Source organism: Echeneis naucrates, chromosome 1 (assembly GCF_900963305.1).
Source record: "Echeneis naucrates chromosome 1, fEcheNa1.1, whole genome shotgun sequence".
Classification (NCBI taxonomy): Eukaryota; Metazoa; Chordata; class Actinopteri; order Carangiformes; family Echeneidae; genus Echeneis; species Echeneis naucrates.
Window position 1 is genome coordinate 21,200,761 of NC_042511.1, and position 22,650 is coordinate 21,223,410.

General features: G+C 41.0%; 1 protein-coding gene across 2 annotated transcripts; it reads left to right on the forward strand.

Annotated features, from left to right (window-relative positions):
• The first annotated feature begins 4,679 nt into the window (after positions 1-4,679).
• Positions 4,680-20,810, forward strand: LOC115041666 (E3 ubiquitin-protein ligase RBBP6-like). Of its 2 annotated transcripts, none has more exons than XM_029499321.1 (20): positions 4,680-5,824; positions 6,629-6,728; positions 6,920-6,959; positions 9,528-9,569; positions 9,697-9,785; positions 9,883-9,979; positions 10,156-10,298; positions 10,528-10,700; positions 10,958-11,061; positions 11,159-11,505; positions 13,099-13,162; positions 13,315-13,372; positions 13,468-13,522; positions 13,612-13,935; positions 14,116-14,211; positions 14,372-15,983; positions 16,416-17,059; positions 17,182-17,252; positions 17,380-17,464; positions 18,681-20,810. In XM_029499321.1, exons 1-20 carry the CDS (start codon positions 5,659-5,661, stop codon positions 19,669-19,671), a joined length of 5,301 nt encoding a protein of 1,766 aa, XP_029355181.1. In that variant the 5' UTR covers positions 4,680-5,658; the 3' UTR covers positions 19,672-20,810. The 2 variants fall into 2 exon arrangements, with proteins under 2 accessions (XP_029355181.1, XP_029355190.1); XM_029499330.1 differs by having other exon boundaries at positions 17,383-17,464.
• Positions 20,811-22,650: the final 1,840 nt, after the last annotated feature.

Sequence of the window (22,650 nt, forward strand, 5' to 3'; positions counted from 1 at the left end):
AGAGAAATATGAGACAGAAACATGACTAATGTGGTGCCGCTCTCTGTTTATTTTACAATATGGAATAAAGACAAGGAAAATTAAAGCCACGCTGAATATTTATTCAAGTGTTCAACAAAACCTTGACTCTCACAAGGCTGTGTCAGGTCCAAATTGGATATCAACCCATGAGAAAGTTTGTGAACTCTGATGTCTGGCCTGAAAGAGACTCATTTTCTACTTCCTTTCTGTTTCAAGGTTGCAGGGGTTGCTGGAGCCAATCCCAGCCAATGTTGGGGCTATGAGAGTTCCCCAGTCCATCACGTAGAGACAGATTGAAACGATCAGCCATTGAGTTACCCATCAACATAGAAGTGAATGTCTTTGGACTGTGGGACAAAAACCCACGCAAGCACTGGGAGAAAATGCAAACTCCACCCCGGCCAGGAATTGAACGCACATTCTTCATGCTTTGAGGTAACAGTGCTAAACACTATGCCGCTTTTTGGTAACACATTTACCTTTAATGTTTGTCAGTGGTAAGCAGTGGGAAATCTTTTTAAAGATGTGACTTCTTGTTGGTAGAAACATGATGATAAAACCCTGGCTGCAGTGGGATTCAAACCCAGTACACATATTTTTTTTAAACTGAACATGTGTCAGTCAATTGCTCCTCTTTGTTGACTAACCAAATCAAACTGTCTAAGTTTTCAGATATTTTTTTATTTGAACTTGTCTTTTGTAACACTGCTTAGTAGGCAATGATTTTTTTGTGCTTTCTTGTTAGTATTAATATGCTGATAAAGCTTTGGCAATGGTGAGACATGATAAGAAGGCTGTTACTTAAACTCTTATTATGGAGACTTCTCTTGGCACCACAAAGAAAAATTGTCCTTGGAAATGTTGGACATATTTGACATGAAATCCAATCACATTCCCTCCTGAAAAATCCATCAACCAATCGCTTGAATTCTTCAACATTGCCAACATTTAGACCAATCACAGCAGGGAATGTTGGAGCAGAAAGGTACAAATATTTTTTAAGGGGCTGTGCATGTGTATGTCTTGATGTAGTGAATCAATCAAGCCACCTAAAATGTCAATAATGATGGTTTTACCCTTTCTATTGGAGGACATATACTTTAATGACGATCAGGATTTGAAGCACTTAGTAACGTGTTTGAATATCCACTAGATCATGCAAACTACAAGTGCTCCATTTCTCTCTCTTGGAGAAAAAAGCTCTACACACCTGTTTTTTCATTCATTCAAACAAAAGGCATATATTTCACCAAAGGCACAGTCACCAAAACCCAAATCTCACAAGGCCATGTCAGACTCAAATGTCACACCTGAGAAAGTTTGCAAACTTCTGCGTCTCACCTGTAAGAGATTTCCTGGGCTGAAGAGGGGGTATTTGTCGTAATATGTTTAGCTTGAATGTTCGACAGTGGTAAACAGTGGGAGGTAACTTTATGTTGGAATGAGCATAATTATAAAATTTTGGCAAAGGCGGGATTCAAACCCACGCCCCCGAAGAGACTGGAGCCTTGAGAGGGGGAGAAGGAAAAATCAAGAAAAAGAGGGAAATAAGGGGAAAAAATTAGAAGGAAAGAAAAAAGTGAGTATTTAATATCCATACTTTTTTGGTGGATGTATTTCTAGCTGCCTGAAGACAAGTAGGAAGTTTTTGATGCTTTGGATGTGCCATGAATGGGATTCGAACCCACAACCTGTGGAAATTTGTGATTTTGCATCTGCATCAAATCCTTAAAATATCTAATTACATGCAAGGATTGTTTGGCATCTTTTACAAATGTTAATTCTTTCATGTAAAGAAATAATGTCAATAATTTCATTGACATATTTCTATATATATATATATATATTTTTTTTTTTTTCTTTAGTGTAATCATTCTTTTTTTCCCTCTCTCTCACTTACCTGAAGAAAAGGACTGCCCACTGCAAGGGGTTCATCGCATGACTTGGGTACCAGATTCTTGTATTGCTGACCCTCATTCTGAAAGTTCTCTTCATCAACATCAAAGACCACCACCCATATTTAACACAAATGGTAATTCCTCCTTTAAGCATGTTTCTTTTTCCTCTGTTAGTTTTTTTGCAACTGTCTGTTTATCCTAATTAACATGTGAACAATATACCATGTTACTGGGAGTGAGTGTCGCCATCATCATCATTATATTAATCACTATTGTTATTGTTTTTATTAGTAGTAGTAGTATTATTGCTTTTGTTGTTGTGGTGGTGGTGGTTGTGCTGTTTTTCACAAACTGTCAATAAAAACACTGGTTGTAAATTGCACTCCACTCGGTTAATTTTTTTCACAGAAACAAACACTTTCGAATAATGTAATTAAAACACAACACATATCTTTTTACACATTTAACATGAAATACACAAAAAATATAAATTATTTTATAAACAAATTTTAGAACTATTTACAATAGAACTACTATCTACAATTATAAACTATTTACAAATCATTTTACAATATGACCTTGATTATTATTGAGAGAATTTTCTCCTCATTTCCTCCAGCCACTGGTCTTTTGGCTGGGATTCAGTAACCGGACAATACACCCTGCCACGGTACTGGCAGTGCGGAACTGCCCACACTTCTTGCAAGTGTTTCCCTCAACAGTTCATCTGTATGGCCTCTTTGGGGCAGTCCCAGCTTCCACTGTGGAAGGCATACTTGCTTGTGGGCTGCTGCCCTGAACAGCTGCCGCAGGAAGGACTAACTGTAACACTCCTGCTGGTGTGATGACCTGAGGTGCAAGAAATGGTCCTGATGCTGGGGGCGGTGCAAGCACCTGCCTGGTCACTGGGCACCTTGGCATGATGGGACGTGGACGCTGAGTAGAGGCTGTCTGCCTCTGCTGTGCCTGCCCTGCCGTGCAATCTGTCAGCCTGTACTGATGTTCCTCTTTTGGCTGCATGGGTTGATCGGGAAGTTCTCTTGCCTCCTGAAGAGGCTGTGCAGAATCAGGGAGGGCTGGAGGTAATGCAGTGCCCTGGAGCAGCATCGAGAGCCCCTGCCTCTTTTGCCCGCTGTTGTACCACTGGATGAGGGTGTTTTGATTTACTTCAAACAGCTGAATGTCTGTCCCCTGCATCACCATAGCATTCCCAACCACAAGCTGTCTGATCCTACGAAAGTCCCTAAGAATTAAGGACCACCTCAAATCGGTTGACTCAGTGGGCTTGGATGGAGATCACAGAGTCTTATAAACATGTTCTCTACCAACCAGTCAGGCCACTGGGCAGATGGACTACTTGCACCTAATGAGCAACGGGTGGTGCTCTTCACACCAGATATCTTTGAGGGCTTCTTTGGCGTCCTAAACCGGCCACTAAAAAGACTGTTCTACTGCTTATCACCTTCATCCAGGGCCTGCCACAGTGGTATAAATGTGTCCACCTGCTGGTTGCTGAGACAGAAAGTGGTCTGATCTCAAAGTTCCACAACGTGCTTTGCCAAGCTGTCCATATGCTGGTACCCAAGGATGTTATTTCATCAACAGCCAGTGCAAACGATTAATAAGTTATGTCAATGTGAATGTTTCACTAACACTGAACTTAAATGTCAAACGACTGATGTTGTGGATTTAATGAAATATGTAAAAATATGTACTCAAAAATAATTAAGCGCTAAGCTCATGTTTATATTCCTGTGTTCTCAAATGGACACACTGATACTTACCATTCATTTATCTTCAGCTTGAATATCAACTCCAGCTACAGAAGAGGAAGTGTAGGGCAGGGTGCTGGAAGCCAGAGTGGAGAGTGCAGTATCTGCTCCGGCCGACTGGTCAGGCACTGCAGGATATGTACCCTGATTCAGAGGAGACAGCTCAGCTCATTGAGGAGCATGATGTGAAGGATGACATGGAGGAAGATGAGGGTTTCATTGATAATCTAGATGATTTCACAGTGCTGGAGGTCCTTCATGCCCCCAGCATAACCACACTGGCTCCTAGTACATCCAAACTGGTTTCCGGCACATCCACTCTTTTCGGACCTATGGTGAGCCTGAGAGAGCCAAAGAACATCAGAAAACGATAATTTACATCTACAGTGAATGCCTTATTTATATATAACAATGTGGCAAACTCATCACTTGTTTCTGCCTGCATAATATCTACAGATTTACATGTAGTCCTCTAACCACTGAAGTGGTTTTTACAGCCTACCACCCCTTTTTTCAAATCAGTTTTATTTTGCTGATGTAATGTTTGGGGCGTTGTTCTATACAGCCTCGTACACTAAATGATTTATAAGACTATAGAACAGATCACCGATCCCCTCTATGAGTACTGATTACCCTATAACATATTCTTTCAATTAGCTGCGTTAGTAGTTAATTGGCAATAAACATATAACAACGTGTATAAAACCCAGCATTCAATTTTAACTGTTGAAACAGTTTTGGGGAAATAAGCAGATAAATGCCTAGATATGTATCACTTGGCCAGTTAGTTTGTTCAAAGAAGATTTTTTCGGTTTGTTGAGTGGTCGTAGGGTCTGTAAGATAATTTATGGTGTAATCAACCCTACACAACACAAGCTTTAATATCTTATTTTTTCATAACGGAAGTTGGGCTTCCATTTTCTGTTGACGACAGTCGTCTTGACTTTATGATCACTCTTCGGAAGAACCTCAGACATTTCCGCTTCCGTCCTGCGCCATTTTGATGAAACAGCGAGTGGACAGTTTGGATCACCGCGAAGGATTTTATGGATAAATCTAAACAGCACTTCGGATACGCAGCTTTACTCGTTTCGCCGTGGAGTGCTGTCGTGTCGGAGAGGAACCCATGCTTTTTGACTGCGATTTTGTTCGATTCTTCGCGAGCCAGCTTGGCTAGCGTCGTTAGCGTAGCAATGTTGAGCAGGAACCGTTAGCTATCGTTACCGGAGAAAGAGCGTTAGCTAATCTCGAGGTGTAGCATGCTAGCCTTGGCATTAGCTAACTCGCCAGTTTGACTGTTAACTCGGTAATTTACGACTTCGCAATCATTCTCTTTTGGGCTCTGTCAAACCGTGTTAACTCGACGCAGAATCATTTGCACGGGTTTGTGGACTTTCTGTTGTGGCTCGGCAGTGTTTGTTGTGACTTTAAAGACAAGGACTTACTAACAAACGGCTAGATCCCATCACAAGGACCGGTGTTAAGGGAGCCCCAGGCCCGCTACTAGCTACACTAGCGGCTTGTAGCGCTGCGGCCCGGGTTTTCCACTAAGGACATATTTACGACGGACTTTGCCTCATTTACATCCATATAAGAAAATATTCTCACTGCTTCATGGACTCTCTGGGATTTGGTGGTATCCTGCTGTGTTTTATCGGACTGTGACGAACTGATCAGGCACACGGCGTCGCTCAATGGCGCCCTGGCCTTACACCTCGATTATTTTTCTTTGGCAATAACGGACTATGTCGCCATCTACGAGCTGAACCCATCCCCACTTAAGTCATTACCTTGTCCACTGTCTCAGCGAATATAAACCTATTAAAGACACCACATTTAGCCTCCTGTGTTCAGTGTTGACGCTGTTTTTATTTTGTTATCATACCAGGCCTGTGTTTTTTTTTTCTTTTTTCCCTTTTTTGTTTTTCCCTTGTGCTTAATTGACTTAATTGCTTAGACGTGTAAAAATGTCGTGTGTTCACTATAAGTTTTCTTCCAAACTGGACTATAACACAGTCACTTTCGATGGGCTACATATCACCCTCAGTGAGCTTAAAAGGCAGATCATGACCCGGGAGCGGCTCAAGGCCACAGACTGCGACCTGCAGATCACTAACGCGCAGACTCGAGAAGGTAAGTTAGGAAATGACACACAAGTCGGCCAAAGCTTTTTTCTTTTTTTTTTTTTTGCTTCTTTACGTAAGATTTCTTCTAGATACCTGGAGAAACAGTAATAAATGTCTCTTATTATGCCATGTCAATGGTATACAACACAACTGTGCCACCATTGACAATTTTATCGTCAATCATCTTGACGATGATTTTTTTTCTTTTGTTTTAAAATTCGCTGAGGTTAGGCGATTAACAAAGAAAATCAGCTAACTTTTGATTCATAATTAGATTTTCTAATCTGACTTAATTTTTTGTTATTCACAGCTGATGCAAAATAATGAGCTCAGTCATTGAAATTGAAATAATTGCTGCTGATCTATGGTTTGAAATGGTTAAAGTCACACTGCTATAACACTAAGACCCAACAGCTTTAAAAATGTAATTAGAAAATTTTTTATCAATAGAATGATTGACCTATGCACCTCTTGTTTCACATCATAAAAATCGTGTCCTATTAACTTGAAGTCTCATTTTAATAATTGTCATTCAAATTAAATGTTAGAGGAAAATACATGTATATCTGTGTACACACAGATAATAACTTGGACTTTTGTGTTGATTTAGATGATCTTGTGTCTACTGCTGTGTTTTCATAGTTCTTTTAAAAATGAGTTAATACAAGTCGTGAGCAACTTCTGCTTTGTGTGTAAATAAAATCATTGTCTAGTTATTTTTGCTCGAGGTCTATAAATGACATTTTGCTGAAATGTTTGGAGAAATGTTAAGGTTTTGGTTATCTCTCACGATTTTTGTCATGTTTTGTAGAATACACTGATGATGAAGCCCACATCCCGAAACACTCGTCCGTGATTGTCCGCCGTACTCCAATTGGTGGAGTAAAACCCGCTGGCAGGACGTTCATTGTGTATGTATTATTTTGCAGTGCTGTCACCAGTAATTTATAGTTGTCATATGTTTATTTTCTAATTTCATTAGTTTTTATCCATATCCGAAGTTTCTGTACAGTCCAATGTAGTTAAATCTTTGGTCATGTAATCATCAGTTGAATTGTGTAAGTAATAGGTGGTTTCTTTTTATCATTCTTTGTTTCTGCAGAGATCGTTCTGACACAGCTGTGGTGGGATCTTCAAGACCCGTATGTAAAACAAACCCTAAAACAACACTCTCACCTTCTTCTCTCACCTATCTCTCTCTCCTCTTTCTGGCTTTAGTCGCCTTTCTCAAAAACATTCTGTCAGCAATGATCAAGCTTTGTGTATCTTCGGTTCACTGTGTGTTGGTTACATTTGTGTTCAGATCTCAACCTCTACATGTTATATAATGTCTTTTTGGGAGGGGGGAGTTCTTAAAGTCACCAGAGTAAAAGTAGTTTGTTGTTTCTCTCTCAAAAAAAAAAAAAACAAAAAAACCTGGTTATCTGTTTTGAAACTAGCAGATTAATGTTTCATTTGTGGCTGACTAAGATGAGGGTAAGAGAAACAACAAACTAGCCGCCATTGTTTTTCAATACTCTGAACTGACCAACTGTTGAATTGTTGCCACTGAGAAATTATTTAAACTGTTAATGACTGTATTTCATAATGAAATGATTTTGTAGCCTGCTTCAGGCCAAGTAAATGTGTTTTTAAAGGGGTTTGTAAAAGGAAAACATGGTATTTTTGTATTGATAATTCATTGTCATTTTATTTTCTGTGAAAATATTTTATTTATGTGGTTTAAGGACCCAGTGAAGTAAAGTGTGGCTGAGATTGATTGTATTTAACCTATTACAAAACTAAGTCTGTGTGGGTGGAAGAGACTCGCCAGTGGTTTTTATTTTGAAAGGTTACCCTGCTGAACTTAAATATTCTTAAACCTGTTGTCAAATAACATTTACCAATGTCATTGTTTTGTCTTGTACAATTTCACCATGACGATGTTCTGCTTTACGTATGGACTGCGGATAACTAAAATATTCAAGGCTCAAAAATTTAATCCTCCTGAGTTAAATGCTTCTGAGTTGATTCAGATTCTTACGTGTCTGTTTTGAAAAGACGCAGGTACTCGTTCAAAGTGTATTGTTACAACTGTGGTTTGGGGCATTAGTAAGAAGCTAGATTTTAATAAGTGAGATACTGTGACTTGGCCACTGACATAATGCTGACATGATCACAAAGAACAATGACACATTATCAGTAAAGTAAACGTCAATATTTGTCAATATTTGGAGGCCTTCCATGGTTGCTGCAGTGAGAAGTACACTGGTGTAGTGTGTCCTGTAAGCTGTAAGCTGCAGAACCTGTCAATAAAGTTGTTCAGTGGTTCAGAGTCAGAACTGCTTGCACCAGATCCCTGTGTGTTCCCTCCACAGCATATTGCAATACCCAGTTTTTCCTCAGACCCCTGCATAACGTGGATAACCCACCCTGTCTGCCTATTTACTTTTAGATGTTTTTCATAATGAATTGGGCAGAGCATCGTTTTTAAAAAAAAGTACCCTTTTTTTGTGCACTTGTGTGTGAATTAATTTTCATGGTACATTGCCTGCTGCCCTGCATAGCAGACATCCCTTTCTTTCACCCATCGCTCCATAGTGGCAAATTGTTTCAGGGAACAATTTGAAGGAATATTTGACAGCTCTTATTAGTTTGTTTTATTTATCTTGGCACTTTAACTTTTCTTTAAAGAACATTTCTATATATGTGCATTATTAGTTGTACATATTTGACACTTGATGCATTTTTATTTTTAGCCGTCTTGGCAGCCCCCTTTGGTAGCTCATTAGTTTACTGAAAGCAGTCTTAAACTGGCCTGATGAGTTTCTAACAGCCATGACCACGTCTCTAGAGAACGGTGTAAAAATCTTAAATTACTGTGGCTATATGAAGATAAACTGCATGCTAAAATTAAATGTCAAATATTCCTTTGAGAATTCCACCCTCTCCCTTTAAAGCGGGAGAAGCTTTAGGAGCTGTACAGAGAGGATGTCCCAGTTGTGAACATTTTGATTTGCTGACTAAGCCCGAATATTAGGAAGGCTTTGATGCTTTTGGACATTACCAAAATTGGACGTTAAAAGCTCAGAATGTAAGAAAGTCTAGACTTGTATCTGTGGAAGAGTAGTAAATGTTAAACCATCTTAATTTTTATGTAGTTTATTGATGCAAAAGCTCTCTAGCATTTACAGTGACAGTTGAGTTTTTAATTTTAAATATTTATGTGTGCCACAATACATCTTAGCAGTAATCATCATAAAAGTTTCATATTGCTTGCTATTGATTGCAGGTTTTAAAAAATCATCACTTAGTGGACCTAACATATTCCGTACAAATGTTTTACAGTACTTTCCTGTCTTTGGATAATTTCTTTATGCATGTAATATTTAAGATTTTTACCATGTAAGACGTGTCAACATTTACTTATGAGGACTTGACAGCATTGACTTTGTCTAGATTAAGACAAAATGCAGTCAGTAGAGGGATAAATATTGTGCATATGCACAGTACGCATGTCTGGATTTAAATGCTCAGTCTCATATTTGCGTTATTCCATGTGCTTTGAGTACTCGACAAAGGCCCTGATGTCACTATAAGGACTTAGTTCAAGACCTTAGGGCACTGGAGACACATTGAATGGGGAACTGTTTGGGTTCTTATCTTTTCAGTGAATATCAACTAGTTGCTTTAACAACGCTTTTTATATCTGTACTCTGATTCTCCTGCAGACTGATTCTTCTCCTTCATTGTCACTCGCCCAACTTGCCAAGGTACAGTTTCTATACATGGTGATGGTACTTGAAGAAAACGTTTCTGAAGTTGAATAATTTTGCCCTTGATTTTTATTGTATTGTGAACATCCTACTTGCCTTTTTGTTTCTCTTTCATGTGCTCTAGACTGCCAACCTGGTTGACGCAAATGCATCAGAGGAGGACAAGATTAAAGCCATGATGTCTCAGTCCAACCATGAATATGACCCGATACAGTTAGTACACAACATACACATTTCACTTTTCTCAAAATTTTTTCTCATGATTTTATGTCATGAGTAAGGAATTTAAGAATAAGTTCGTTCTCTATAGTTACTCCAAGAAGGCAGTAGGACCTCCACCTGCTCATTACACCTGCTTTCGGTGTGGAAAAGCTGGTCATTACATTCGACAGTGCCCAATGCTGATGGTAATTATCATGTACCAATTCATTTTAATCATCTGTCAAGTTAATTTGAGGAGGGAAAGGAAAAATCCTTTTTTTTTTTTTTTTTTTTTTTACAAATTTTAGCTCCCAAGGGAAGATGTTAGAATTTTGCGCAGTCATGATCTCTCTCTTTTTTTTCTTTTTTTTTTACTTTACAGGTCCAGGATAAGAGTGTAGAGGGCCCCAAGCCAGTAAGGATTAGTAAGGGAATTCCTCAGAGCTTCATGGTGAAAGCAGAACCAGGCACCAAAGGAGCCATGTTAACCAGCACTGGAGAATATGCAATCCCTGCTATAGATGCGTAGGTGTCAATAAAGGATGGTTGTAACTATATACTGTGTTATTAATTAAGGCGCATTTGTCTTTGTCATAATCTACATTGTGCCTGTGTCCTCCTTGAACAGTCACCACTAGTGCACACAAGTTCATAATTTCTTTTCCAGAATAATGTTGTTTTTTTTTATTTATATATGTGTGCGTGTGTTTTTTTTCCTTTTCTTTTTTCTTTTTTTTTTTTTTTTTTTTTACAGTGAAGCGTATGCACAAGGAAAGAAGGAGCGCCCACCTTTTGTTCCACATGACCAGTCATCATCAGAGGACGACACAGACCCTATACCTGACGAACTACTGTGTCCAATCTGCAATGACCTGATGACGGATGCTGTAGTTATACCCTGTTGTGGAAACAGTTACTGTGATGATTGTGAGTTTGAAAATCTTTGTGCAAATGTTTAATTTTTCCATAAATTTTTGATGTGCTGTAACATTCCTTGTCCTTCTGTTTCACATTGCATTGTTATGATTTCAAGCCCTGGGACACTTTAAAATTTAATGTTTTAATAATAAAGTGTACAGTTTTGTAGTGTGTAGACAAGATAGATCGGTATTAGATATTAAATATTTATTTTTGCTTGTTAAATTTATGTTTGCTTTACCTAATTCAGTCTTGTTTGTTGTCAGGTATCCGAACTGCTTTGTTGGACTCTGAGGAACACATCTGCTACACATGCAAACAGTCAGATGTTTCACCTGATAATCTCATTGCCAACAAATTTCTGCGACAGGTAACCATATCCTTATTGATCTTTTATTTAATGAATGAACCTTGAACCCAAAAAGCTAAATGAAAGGGCCTTTTTAAATGTTTTTTTCCCCATGTAGGCTGTGAACAACTTTAAAAATGAAACAGGATACACCAAACATGCTCGCAAGCAGCTCCAACATGCATCCTTGCCGCTACCACGCCCTCAGCTCACCAGGCCTCTTCACTCACGACAGCAGGACCCTCTGATGCCCAGTGTCACTCATCCTCCCCCCACAAGCATACCCACTGCTGCCCCTCAAGCACAGGTCCAGCCCCCTCCACCTGTTCCTGATACTACTGCTGCACCCACTCCTCCTCACACTGCTGCTGTCGATGGTCAAGATGCTTCACCAGCTCCGGCACCTGTTGTTGACCACCTCTCTCCTATGCACTCCTCCAGCCAGGGTGAACCACCCCCACCAGGGTGAGCTGAGTCTATATATACAGTCAGGTCCATAAATATTGGGACATCGACACAATTCTCATCTTTTTGGCTCTATACACCCCCACAATGAATTTGAAATGAACAAGATGTGCTTTAACTGCAGACTTTCAGCTTTTATTTGAGGGTATTTACAACCAAATCAGGTGAACGGTGTAGGAATTACAACAGTTTCCATATGTGCCTCCCACTTTTTAAGGGACCAAAAGTAATGGGACAAACTAACAATCATAACTCAAACTTTAACTTTTTAATACTTGGTGGCAAATCCTTTGCTGTCAATTACAGCCTGAAGTCTGGAACGCATAGACATCACCAGACGGTGGGTTTCATCCCTGGTGATGCTCTGCCATGCCTCTACTGCGACTGTCTTCAGTTCCTGCTTGTTGTCGGGGCATTTTCCCTTCAGTTTTGTCTTCAGCAAGTGAAATGCATGCTCAATCGGATTCAGGTCATTGTCCATCTGCACTGTGAGGCACCGTCCAATGAGTTCTGAAACATTTGGCTGAATATGAGCAGATAATATTGCCCGAAACACTTCAGAATTCATCCTGCTGCTTTTGTCAGCAGTCACATAATCAATAAATACAAGGGAACCAGTTCCATTGGCAGCCATACATTCCCACGCCATGACACTACCACCACCATGCTTCTCCCTTCTCCATACTCTTCTCTTCCCATCATTCTGGTACAAGTTGATCTTTGTCTCATCTGTCCATAGGATATTGTTCCAGAACTGTAAAGGCTTGTTTAGATGTTTTTTGGCAAACTCTAATCTAGTCTTCCTGTTTTTGAGGCTCACCAATGGTTTACATCTTGTGGTGAACCCTCTGTGTTTACTCTGAAGTCTTCTCTTGATTGTTGGCTTTGACACACATACCCCTACCTCCTGGAGAGTGTTCTTGATCTGGCCAACTGTTGTGAAGGGGTTTTTCTTCACCAGGGAAAGAATTCTTCTGTCATCCACCACAGTTGTTTTCCGTGGTCTTCCGGATCTTTTGGTGTTGCTGAGCTCACCGGTGCGTTCTTTCTTTTTAAGAATGTTCCAAACTGTTGATTTGGCCACACCCAATGTTTTTGCTATGGGTTTGTTTTGATTTTTCAGCCTAATGATGACTTGCTTCACTGATAGTGACAGCTCTTTGTTTCTCATAATGAGAGTTGACAGCAACAGATTCCAAATGCAAATAGCACACTTGAAATGAACTCTAGACCTTTTATTTGCTCCTTGTAAATGACTTAATGAGAAAATAACACACACCTGGCCATGGAACGGCTGAGCAGCCAATTGTCCCATTACTTTTGGTCCCTTAAAAAGTGGGAGGCACATCTAGAAACAGTTGGAATTTCTACAGCATTCACTTGATTTGGTTGGAAATACCCTCAAATAAAAGCTGAAAGTCTGCAGTTAAAGCACATCTTGTTCGTTTCATTTCAAATCCATTGTGGTGGTGTATAGAGCCAAAATTGTGTTGTTGCCCCAATATTTATGGACCTGACTGTACATATATCTTAGTGACACATTGAAGTCGAGAGCTGTTTCTAAAAGTTGTTGACTTTTTTTTTTTTTTTTAGTGAAACTGATCCAGAACCTACTGTGACACCAAGCTCATCTGGTACCTCAGAAAGTGGATCACAGGTGAGTCTGACTTGATCACCTGATAAGTGTGCTGTTTTGATATTTATGAATATTATACAGCAAACTTTTCAAGAAAATATTTGTTCATCTCTAGAACCCATAACTAATTTTCTTTGAGGTAATCATGTTTTTCATTTTGATTTCTTCCACAGGGCTACCATGTAACAGTTCTTGGCCATCCACCACCTGCAAGGCTGCCTCACTCATCAGGTAAGGTTCATTTCAATTTAGATTAAAGAAAGAAATCAAATGTGATTGAAAGTAAGACTTTTAGCAGTAAACAAACGCTGCCTCTGGTTTGTAAGGTCACCAGCCACGGCCACATCACTCTCACAGGGGGGCAGGCAGACACTGGGAGAGGTAAGATCCATCCATGGGAGTATTTACTCTATTAAATTTGGCTTCTGTTATATCAGCCTCACCACGATTTGGGGATTTTTTCCCACCAGGTCTTACAGGAGTAGAGACCACCTGCCGGCTCACCTCCAGACAGCTCCACCACCTGCACCTGTTCCTCCAGTATACCCATCACCATCCTTGTACCCACCCCCACCACAACCCTACCCACCTCCATACACTTCTGGCCCTGGCCTCATTGCTCCCCCTACCATAGGATACCAGCCTCAACCTATTTATGCCCCTGGGCCACCAGGACTTAACACTCCCTGGGTTCCTCCTGGTGCCCAGCCCCCTCTAGCCCATCTTGCACCATCTCTATCTCAGCCTCCCATGTCTAAAGAAGATTTCTATAGACAGCGACACCGACCTGACAAGTGAGTTGATTCTTTGTTTCTACTTGTTCATACAGCTTCAGCAGCTTCTGATTGCTTATGCAGAATTTTCACAAAGAATATGAATAAAGACCACTCAATGTTGGGATTATGAAGTGGGCGAGAGCAAAACCATGAGCTCTGGAGTAGCCTTTAAAGCGACTGTTTGCTTTGTGTCCACAGAGTTACATCCAAACTGGATGAATTTACCCAAGACTTTCACAAAGAGCTGATGAAGTACAGAAATCCACCAAAGAGAAGAAGACCGTCTTATTCCAGGTAACTTAATTAAGAGGACAATAAAATTAGTTGCAGTTCTTATAGTAGTTGCATAAGCATAATCATTAAAGCCATTTGATCCATTTGTAAAACATAATCTGCCCCCCCTCCTTTTTTTTTTTTTTTCTCCTCTTGACCTTTTCAACTTTTTCTTTTCTAGGTCTCGATCATATAGTCGATCTCCCTTCAGCCGCTCTCCTTACACTCGCTCTAGATCAAGGTCAAGATCAAGGTCCAGGTCTTACTCTTTTTCCCCCAGTCGATCTCGCTCCCGTTCACGCTCCCACGGACGGTCTTATCCCCGCTCTCCTTACTCCAGGCGCAATGGACGCAGTTATGGACGCTCTCGTACAAGGTCCCGCTCACGTTCAAGGTCCTATGGGTATCGACGCTCTGGTTCACCACGGTCTCCTTCATCATATCGTGGCGGAGGTTGGGAAGGAGCAGAAGGGGCAGGGCCCTACAGGTCTAGGACACGGTCTCGCTCCCCAGGTGGTTACCGGAGCCGCAGTCCTGGTGGACGGAAGCCCCCTTCTCGGGAGATGGCACCGTATGAACTGAAGGCACCAAGTCCTGGAGGGCATGAGCGCTGGGAGAGAGAAAGATATCGACAGTGGGAAAAGGAGTATGCAGACTGGTACAACAAATACTACAAAGACTATGACAGCCAACATCCCTCACTGCATCATAGAGGTCGTGGCAGCAGAGACAGAGAGAGGGACAGAATGTCCCCACTATCTCGAGATTATTCCCCCCAGGGGAGAGGAAGGCGAGGGAAGGATGAGAGAGGTGCGCCCCCTCACCATCCACTATCCTCTTCCTCTTCAGGGACCAAGTCCAGTGCTAAAGTCCAGAAGACAAAGAAGATCAAAAAGAAAAAGAGTGGAGATGAATCAGAACTGTCACACCAGTCAGTGGACAGAGGTGATGCTACTCCTGTCAGAGACGAACCAATGGATGAAATCCCTTCAGTCACTAAAACGCCTCCCATTGCTTCAAAACCTCCATCTGGTACAGCAACTAATAAAGCTCCACCTTCTAAAAACACAGTTGCACCTCCTGTTAAACCGTCAACAAAGACCACATCGAAGACTCAGTCTGATAAGACGAAGAAAGAGAAGGGTCAAAAAGTGAAAGCCAAAGTGAAGACGGAGGGTGTGAAAGCTAAGAGCGAAAAGGTGAAGAAAAAGACTGAAGGCGCAGTGATTAAAAAGAGAGACTCCTCATCTTCCTCATCATCTGTGGCTAAACCATTGAAGACTGCTAAAGTCAAGTCAGAAGATATTTTGAATTCAACCATCCCAAAAAAGGAAAAAAGTAAAAGTTCCACGACAAGGCCTGCCCTGCTAAAGACTCCTCCATTGCCTTCCCAAAACCTGCCTCTACCTCACCCCTCTCTTCATGACGGCCCTCGACCCAGCCACGACATTCGGGGAAGGAGAGAGCTTCCGTTGGGTGGTGGTCTCCTTCCCATCCCTCATCAACATGGACTCCCGCTCCTCCATCATCCTCCTTCTCCAGCAGACAGTCGGAGGAGGATGGGTGACGAGGGCCGCTCTTTACTCGGACCTCCTCCTGGGAAACAGAGGAGGATGGATGGATTAGGGAGTGGTGGTGATGTAATCTCCCACTCTCACATATCCCACCAGCCCTTGATCCACAGACTCCCACCCTCTTCAGACAGACCTGGCCTTCTTCCCCTCACCGGGGGCCGTGATATGGGTCGGGGAGAACCAGATCGAGGATCCATCAGACCTCTAATGGACCTGCAGGTTTGTCTATTGTTGAAGTACTCTGGGAGGGCAAGACAGATAGTAAAAATTATGTATATAGCATCATTGTCTAATATCAAATAAGTTCCAATGACTAATAATAGTCTACTTAAGTGAAAGGCTAAATTTGCCTCGGTGCTATTAATGTCATATTTTTTTTCTGGTGACAAATCCAAAGACTTTCAAGCACCAGTCAATTAGAAGTGACAAACTTTAACCTCACTATAGAAGCAGTTGTATGTTTGGTGTATTTTGCTGATACCTAACAGAATTTCTGTTGGTTGATTTATTTCTTTTTTTCTTTTTTTTTTCCTCTCAATCAACACATTGAACATTACCTCCAGTCACCTAGTCATTTCAAAACTCAGTCCTTAAATTATGATATCTGAGTTAAGTCTCTTAATGGTCTATATGCTCTCTGTCCAATTCCAGGTGAAGCCACTGAACCAGAGGAAGATCAAGTTGAACAGAGAGGTAGGGAGAAAAGGCAGCACTGAGACCCCAGTCTCAGACAGAGCACCATCTGGTCCAGAGAAGATAATGTCCACTTCAGATAGATCAGCTGCAAACATCTCTGAAGAAGATAGGCCCAACAGTACAACTGAAGGATCTGGAAGAAAGGAGCGATCTGCATCTGCTGAAAGAGGAGTCTCCAGGGAGAGACTAGGGAGTGCTGGAGACAGACTGCAGGGCTCAGACAGAGAGCTGGACAGAAGCTCCAGAATGGACAGAGCACGAGACAGAGCCTCTGGATCAGACAGAGACAGAGACCGAAGTTTGGTCTCCGATCGTGAGAGGGAGAAGGACAGAGAGAGGGAGAGGGACAGAGTCTCTGGGTCAGGCTCACAGAAAGTAGCATCTACAGGCGAGAGAGACACTGAAGGAGAGAGGTCAATGAGGACAGAACGAAAGAACACTAGTGGTGGAAATGGAGGAGGAAGATCAGTCTGTCTTGATAAAATGACCATCGCTGAGAAATCAGCAATCACCAGGAGCAAGCCAGACCATCAGGAGAAACCAAGCGTGTCCTCTAAGGAGAGAAGTGATGGGTCAGATAGAGCTGCTAAGTGTGACAGGTTGGTGACACAAATGTCTCTACCTCTTGTCAAACCACCATCCATATCCATGATTGAATTTAAGTGGTTTTAATATGTAAACATTGTTGTAATGTATGTAATTCCATTCTCTGATTTCCCAGGAGTGTGTCCAAGGACCGAACGGAGAGGAGTATCCCCTTAGGAGAGAAACCAGCTGCTGCTCAGAGAGAAGGTAATTGGAAACACTGTACAAATGCATGTATGTGTGAAGAGATGCTTACTTTGATTTTTGTGTTGTGACATCTAATTATGCATCAATAAAACCTGTTTCCATTGGTACTGCCTCCTTTTTTTTCCAGCAGTCAAAGATAGTGAAGCATCTGTTGTGAAGAGCAATCCCAGGATCAGCCGAAAGTCTCTGACAAGCCACACTGCGAGCTCCAGGTGAGTCTGTCACTTTCATCTGTATGCCATTGATATATTTTACATTGTCCATTGTTTTATTTTTTTAATCTCATATGTCAGTTGTGTGTTCTTGTGATCTTTGTTGAATTCCTTCTGCAAACCATACTTTCTTACCATAAAAGTTCTTCTGAAGTTCTGGAATTTTCAGTCCAGAGAAGTTATATTCTCACTTGAGCTCTTGAGCAACAACAGTGCACCAGGAAATTAAGATGAGCATGAATTTAAAACAGAGAAATAGCTTTTTAGTTTTTCATTAGGGATGTTTTGGTACAAAGAGTCTTGCAGGAAGTAATGAAAACCATTTAGAAACATAATCTTCAAACCATCAAATGTCAGAATCAACAGTAGTTCAAGTGTAGGTGGGATTTCAGTCAGACCACTTCAGTTACTGTATTAGAAGGAATAGGTCATTTAGTGTTTGGGAAATGCAATTTTTATGCGTATTGCACAACTGCATTTTTCAATCTTTCTTTGGCCTTAGCATCAGAATAGTTACCGAAATCTGGTCATATTTTCCCTACATTTTCCAACAAATCTTGCGTCTGATCCCATTTATAAATTTCTGCAACCAGCGATGCAACATTTGTAACCTAGTTCCAATCTTGCTTTGCCAGCTGTGTGGAGGTGAGACAAGCCAGAATGTCAATATCATGCAGCTCTCTTTATTAGATAAACAATTCTTCTTGGCACTTTTCTTGTCAACAACTGAATGCCACACTATGAATGTCTTTCTATCGTGTCCACCCTTGTCGCAGCATCTAAATGATATCATTCTCACCCCTTCTCTGAGAGTAGCCTATTCACACTGGAACAGTCACAAATATTTGATTTCCATTTTTTGAACGACAGTATTGAGGGTGTATGGCATAAGAAATACAGCATAGCAAATGTTCAATGAATTGCTTGACAGAAAATTAAATGATGATGATTTTGATCAGTTAAACATTAATTTGGGGGATTTGCTGCTTTTCTTTGTTATTGAGTTGGTGTTTTGATTTGAGTTTTTACTGACAATTCAGATATCAGCAATATGTTTTTGCAGCACATAGTAGGAATGTGATAAAATAATGTGATCAGATTGGCACATTACAATAGTTTTGACTCTATCCAGGGCTATTGGTTATTGTTTGAAGAAGATTGACTGACCATCATGTTTCCCCCATCACATTAAACTTTTGTTTTTTCTTATCCATAGGTCAACCCAAGAAACAAAGAAGGACTCTGAAAAGGACCAAAAAAGTGTGTCCTCAAAGCCTTTGGAGCTGCCTCCATGTAGCCCTGTGGACAGCCGTGGTCGCAGCCCAAGTGTCAGCCCAGCCTCCAGCCTGGTCAGGGAGGAACCACTCATTCAGCCACCTCCTCGCTCCAAATGGGAGCAAGAAGATGACGAAGAGGGGCAGGAAAACGGTGTTACTGCACCCAAGGAGCCCTCACCGCCACCTCAGAGGGGCCGAGGCAGAGAGGTGCTGACTGATGCACATAGACCTCTTAGGACTGAAGCCCGGGATGCTGTAAGGGAGGAGAGGAGAGGAGTAGTAAGGGAGGAGAGGAAAGGGAGAGCATCAAGGGAAGAGGGGAAGAGTGGCAGGGTAGCACAGACAAGTTCTGACAAACCAACCAAAACAAAAATTGTTAGGGAGGAGGGAAGAGCAGTAAGAGATGAAGGGAGAACCTCAGCCAGAGAGGAGAGCAGAGGGGGAGGTGGAAGAGAGGAAGGACGAGGAGGGGCAGGGAAGGAGGAGCGATCAACAGAAGGCAGAGGTGGAGGAAGAGAGGAAAGTCATGGCCCTGAGCCCAGGAGACAACGCTTGTGTTCTGACCTGGGTCGTGAGACAGATGAAGCTGCCTTTGTGCCCGACTACAGCGAAGGTGAAGGCTCAGAGCCAGAGAGAGGAAGGAGTGGCAGCCCCAGTCTGTCGGCCAGCCAGCACTCCCATAGCCCCACCCTGAGCAACCACAGCGACGCTGCAAACACCACCACAGGAGACAAGAAGAAGAAGAAACACAAGAAACATAAAAAACACAAAAAGCACAAGAAGCATAGTAGTCAGGACAAAGAAGGAGAACACAAGGAGCATAAGCACAAACACAAGAAAAAGAAACACAAAAAGAACAAAGACAAAGATGCAGAAGAAGAGGATGAGGAGCAGAAGATGGACAAAGCAGAAGAGGTGGCTCCATGCTAACTGAGGCTAAGATAAGCATCCTGGCCTAAATCCCACTTTGTTAATCAAGAGGAATCTAGAAATAACGGCCAACATTGGCGTGCTGCTCCTTGGGCCACTTGGATGAAATGATGAAGGGTCCTTCTCCGTGACACTGATTGAGTGTCTTCATGTCACTGCAGCTTTGCAGCACTCTTTTGTGTCTGGACTGCAGCAGTTAGAGCACTGCTGAAGTTTTCTTCAATATTAAATGTGAACCTCTGATGATTTGGGTCAAAGAGAAGGAAAAAAGTCAACAGTGATAACTGCTCATATGACCCAGAGCCAGAAAGGACTTGATAACTGATCACACAGCAGTAAATTTAAACGATAGGAGTAACAAGCTGTACTCAGGGACATGATTGCTTCTTTGTAGAGGAAGAATTGCTCTTTATTTCTGTGATTAATTTGTAAATAGAAACCAACTGTTGGGTTACATAAATTTCCTCATGGTTTCTTTTTCCCACATCTCTCTGCATTTCAAGGCTTAAATACTGGACCTTCATTGCTATGCTGTTGTACGCTTTCTGAGGAACTGCATTGGCAGTTCTGCAGATTTGCATGTTTTAGCACAACAACAAATTGTATACTTTCGGTTAGGTCTAACCTAACCCAACCATTTTCAGTGTTGATAATCTCATTTTTAAGAAGCCATTGGCTTATGCCAGCTTTTCTTTTTGTTCTTTTTGCCTAAGTTTTAGTGTAAATTAAGGTATTTAAATTCTTTTCATTCATTGTCATTTAATTCTTGGATAGATTACCTAAGCAGTTTTTCCACCAGACCTAGCTACTTGGAAGATTATGAAACTCTTTGGAAATGGGTAACAGTAAATTGTAATTAATGGACTAAAACTTGCAAAATTGCCACTATGTTTAAGTTTAAGCAGACCTTAATGAATTCATGCTACACTGTATTGTATAAAACTAGGGCGTGTTCATTAATAACAGCAAAATCAGTTTGCATGTTTTTGTTCCAGAGGTGCAGTAACTGTCTCACATTGTGAATGAGTGAATGTATGTTTGACAGTGTGAAAGTGAAATGTAACACAAATTGGGGACTAATGTTCTTACAAATAAGTTGTTTGTTTTTTGTTTTTTTTAATTAAAACATGTTGACCTCATGAAAATGTCTCATATTTTAATTCATATTTGAACTCACTAATTTAGCTTAGTATGCATGAAAATGCAGTATTTGTACTGAGAGCAGAGATTTCATATGGATCTGAAGTTCGGAGGTTAACAGTTCTGCCCTTCAGTTTCTTTTCAGCTGTTGGTAACAATGGCCCACAGACTCTTGAAATAACAGACAATTGTAAATGTTGAATTTCAAAATGCCAGCGCTCTAAGGGCTGGCATATAGTGTTACTGGTAAACATCTTACTATCACTCTTTACTGCTTCTCCCAAATCAACAGTGTCTGGAAACGATTTAAATGTTGATCATCATGGTTATGGAGCTGTGAGTGAAATTGAGGTAATACCTGCTGGAGAAATGATTGAATCCCCACTGTGCAACAGTCCATAACAAATTGGCATTGTTCTCTCTAATATATGTAATTGACAACAGTCTTAACAAGCAACTTCATTTTTAACACATCAGCAAAGGGGAAACTAAACCGTAAATGAATTAAGTTTTCAGCAAAATTTTAATACAACATATTTACCCTGATCATGTCAGGAACTGTGGGGGACTTACAGCTTTTTAATAATTGGAAATGGAAGATGGAACTTTTTTTTGTCTTTATCAAATATTTCAATATAGGATCAAAATTTTGTTTATCTTATCAGAGACAGGTGTACATTATGATCAAAATTATTACAGGTAAACTATTCTTATGGAACATACAATTATTTATTTTCATGTTTTCAATGAAATTACAGTGAACTTTCCAACATTTTTGATTATGTCCTACTGAAAATGTTTGTTACAGGAAGCACAAAGTATAATATAAACACATATTACACAAAGAGTGATTAAAAAGTAAGAGATGTACAGCTGCTTATGGACGATCAGATATATTTAGAAATAACTGGATCTTTCATAGAGGACGAAGTGTGTCCTCGAAAGCAGTTTCCTCAGACGCACTGGTGAGTTTCAGGGTCTCTGACAACTCATCTCTTTACACATATGAATAATTAAAGTGAAATGTCCCAGAGGTAAACCACTGCAATGAGACAGACTGAACACTGTGTGGCGCCGTGAGTCCTACAACTTTTAACACAGAATGGCAACCGAACAATAACAACAACAAATCAAAAAAGATCTCTCATTTGTTTCAGCTTCAAAATAAGACCCCGTCTCTAACTTACCTGCCCTCCCAGGACACATAGCAATAAGCTTTATTGTGTTTGTGTGTCTGCTCAGTTGTAGGGATGGTGTGACTGGTGGATCACTGAGGAAACATGCTGAAGGCATGAATGGGTTCACAGACAGTTGAGGGAACACTGATGATAGCGGCAAATGTATTTTTCCACAGACTGCAGCACAAGAAAGTACATTCTCAGCTTAGTCCATTGAATATGTGTGTGTGTGTGTGTGTGGGTGTGTCTGTTTGTGTGTTTGAGTGTTTACTTGTGAGTGCATGTATGTAAGGTCATCCTTAATGGATTTAGATCAGTGTGACCATTAGAGAAGATTATTATATTGTTTTAACCCTACAGATTTATCATCACAATTTATTATTCCTCTCATCCAACATCCTGTGAGGTTCATCCTGCATGTGCGTGTGTATGTGTCCACACGTGTGTGTGCATGTGTGCATTTGTTATCCACCTGTGTACTTGTGTGTGTGCTTGTGTTTTGTCTTACAAGCAAAACCTTGTTTCCTGCCATCAAGGCCAAAGGTTGCTAAGCAACTTCACTTCTGCAGATTGTCAGAAAAGATGCTTCTTCACTGACCGTCTCACAGCCCAACTCTCCCTCTCATCCTCTGTCATGAGTGTAACGTCAGGGAGAAGATGC

What these genes read in the sequence shown, in the direction of transcription:
- LOC115041666 (XM_029499321.1), top strand. Translation starts at nt 5,659, where the DNA reads ATGTCGTGTGTTCACTATAAGTTTTCTTCCAAACTGGACTATAACACA. An exon ending in CATGAATATGACCCGATACA is followed by an intron (nt 9,786 to 9,882) that starts GTTAGTACACAA and finishes CGTTCTCTATAG; the next exon opens with TTACTCCAAGAAGGCAGTAG. An exon ending in GCAATCCCTGCTATAGATGC is followed by an intron (nt 10,299 to 10,527) that starts GTAGGTGTCAAT and finishes TTTTTTTTACAG; the next exon opens with TGAAGCGTATGCACAAGGAA.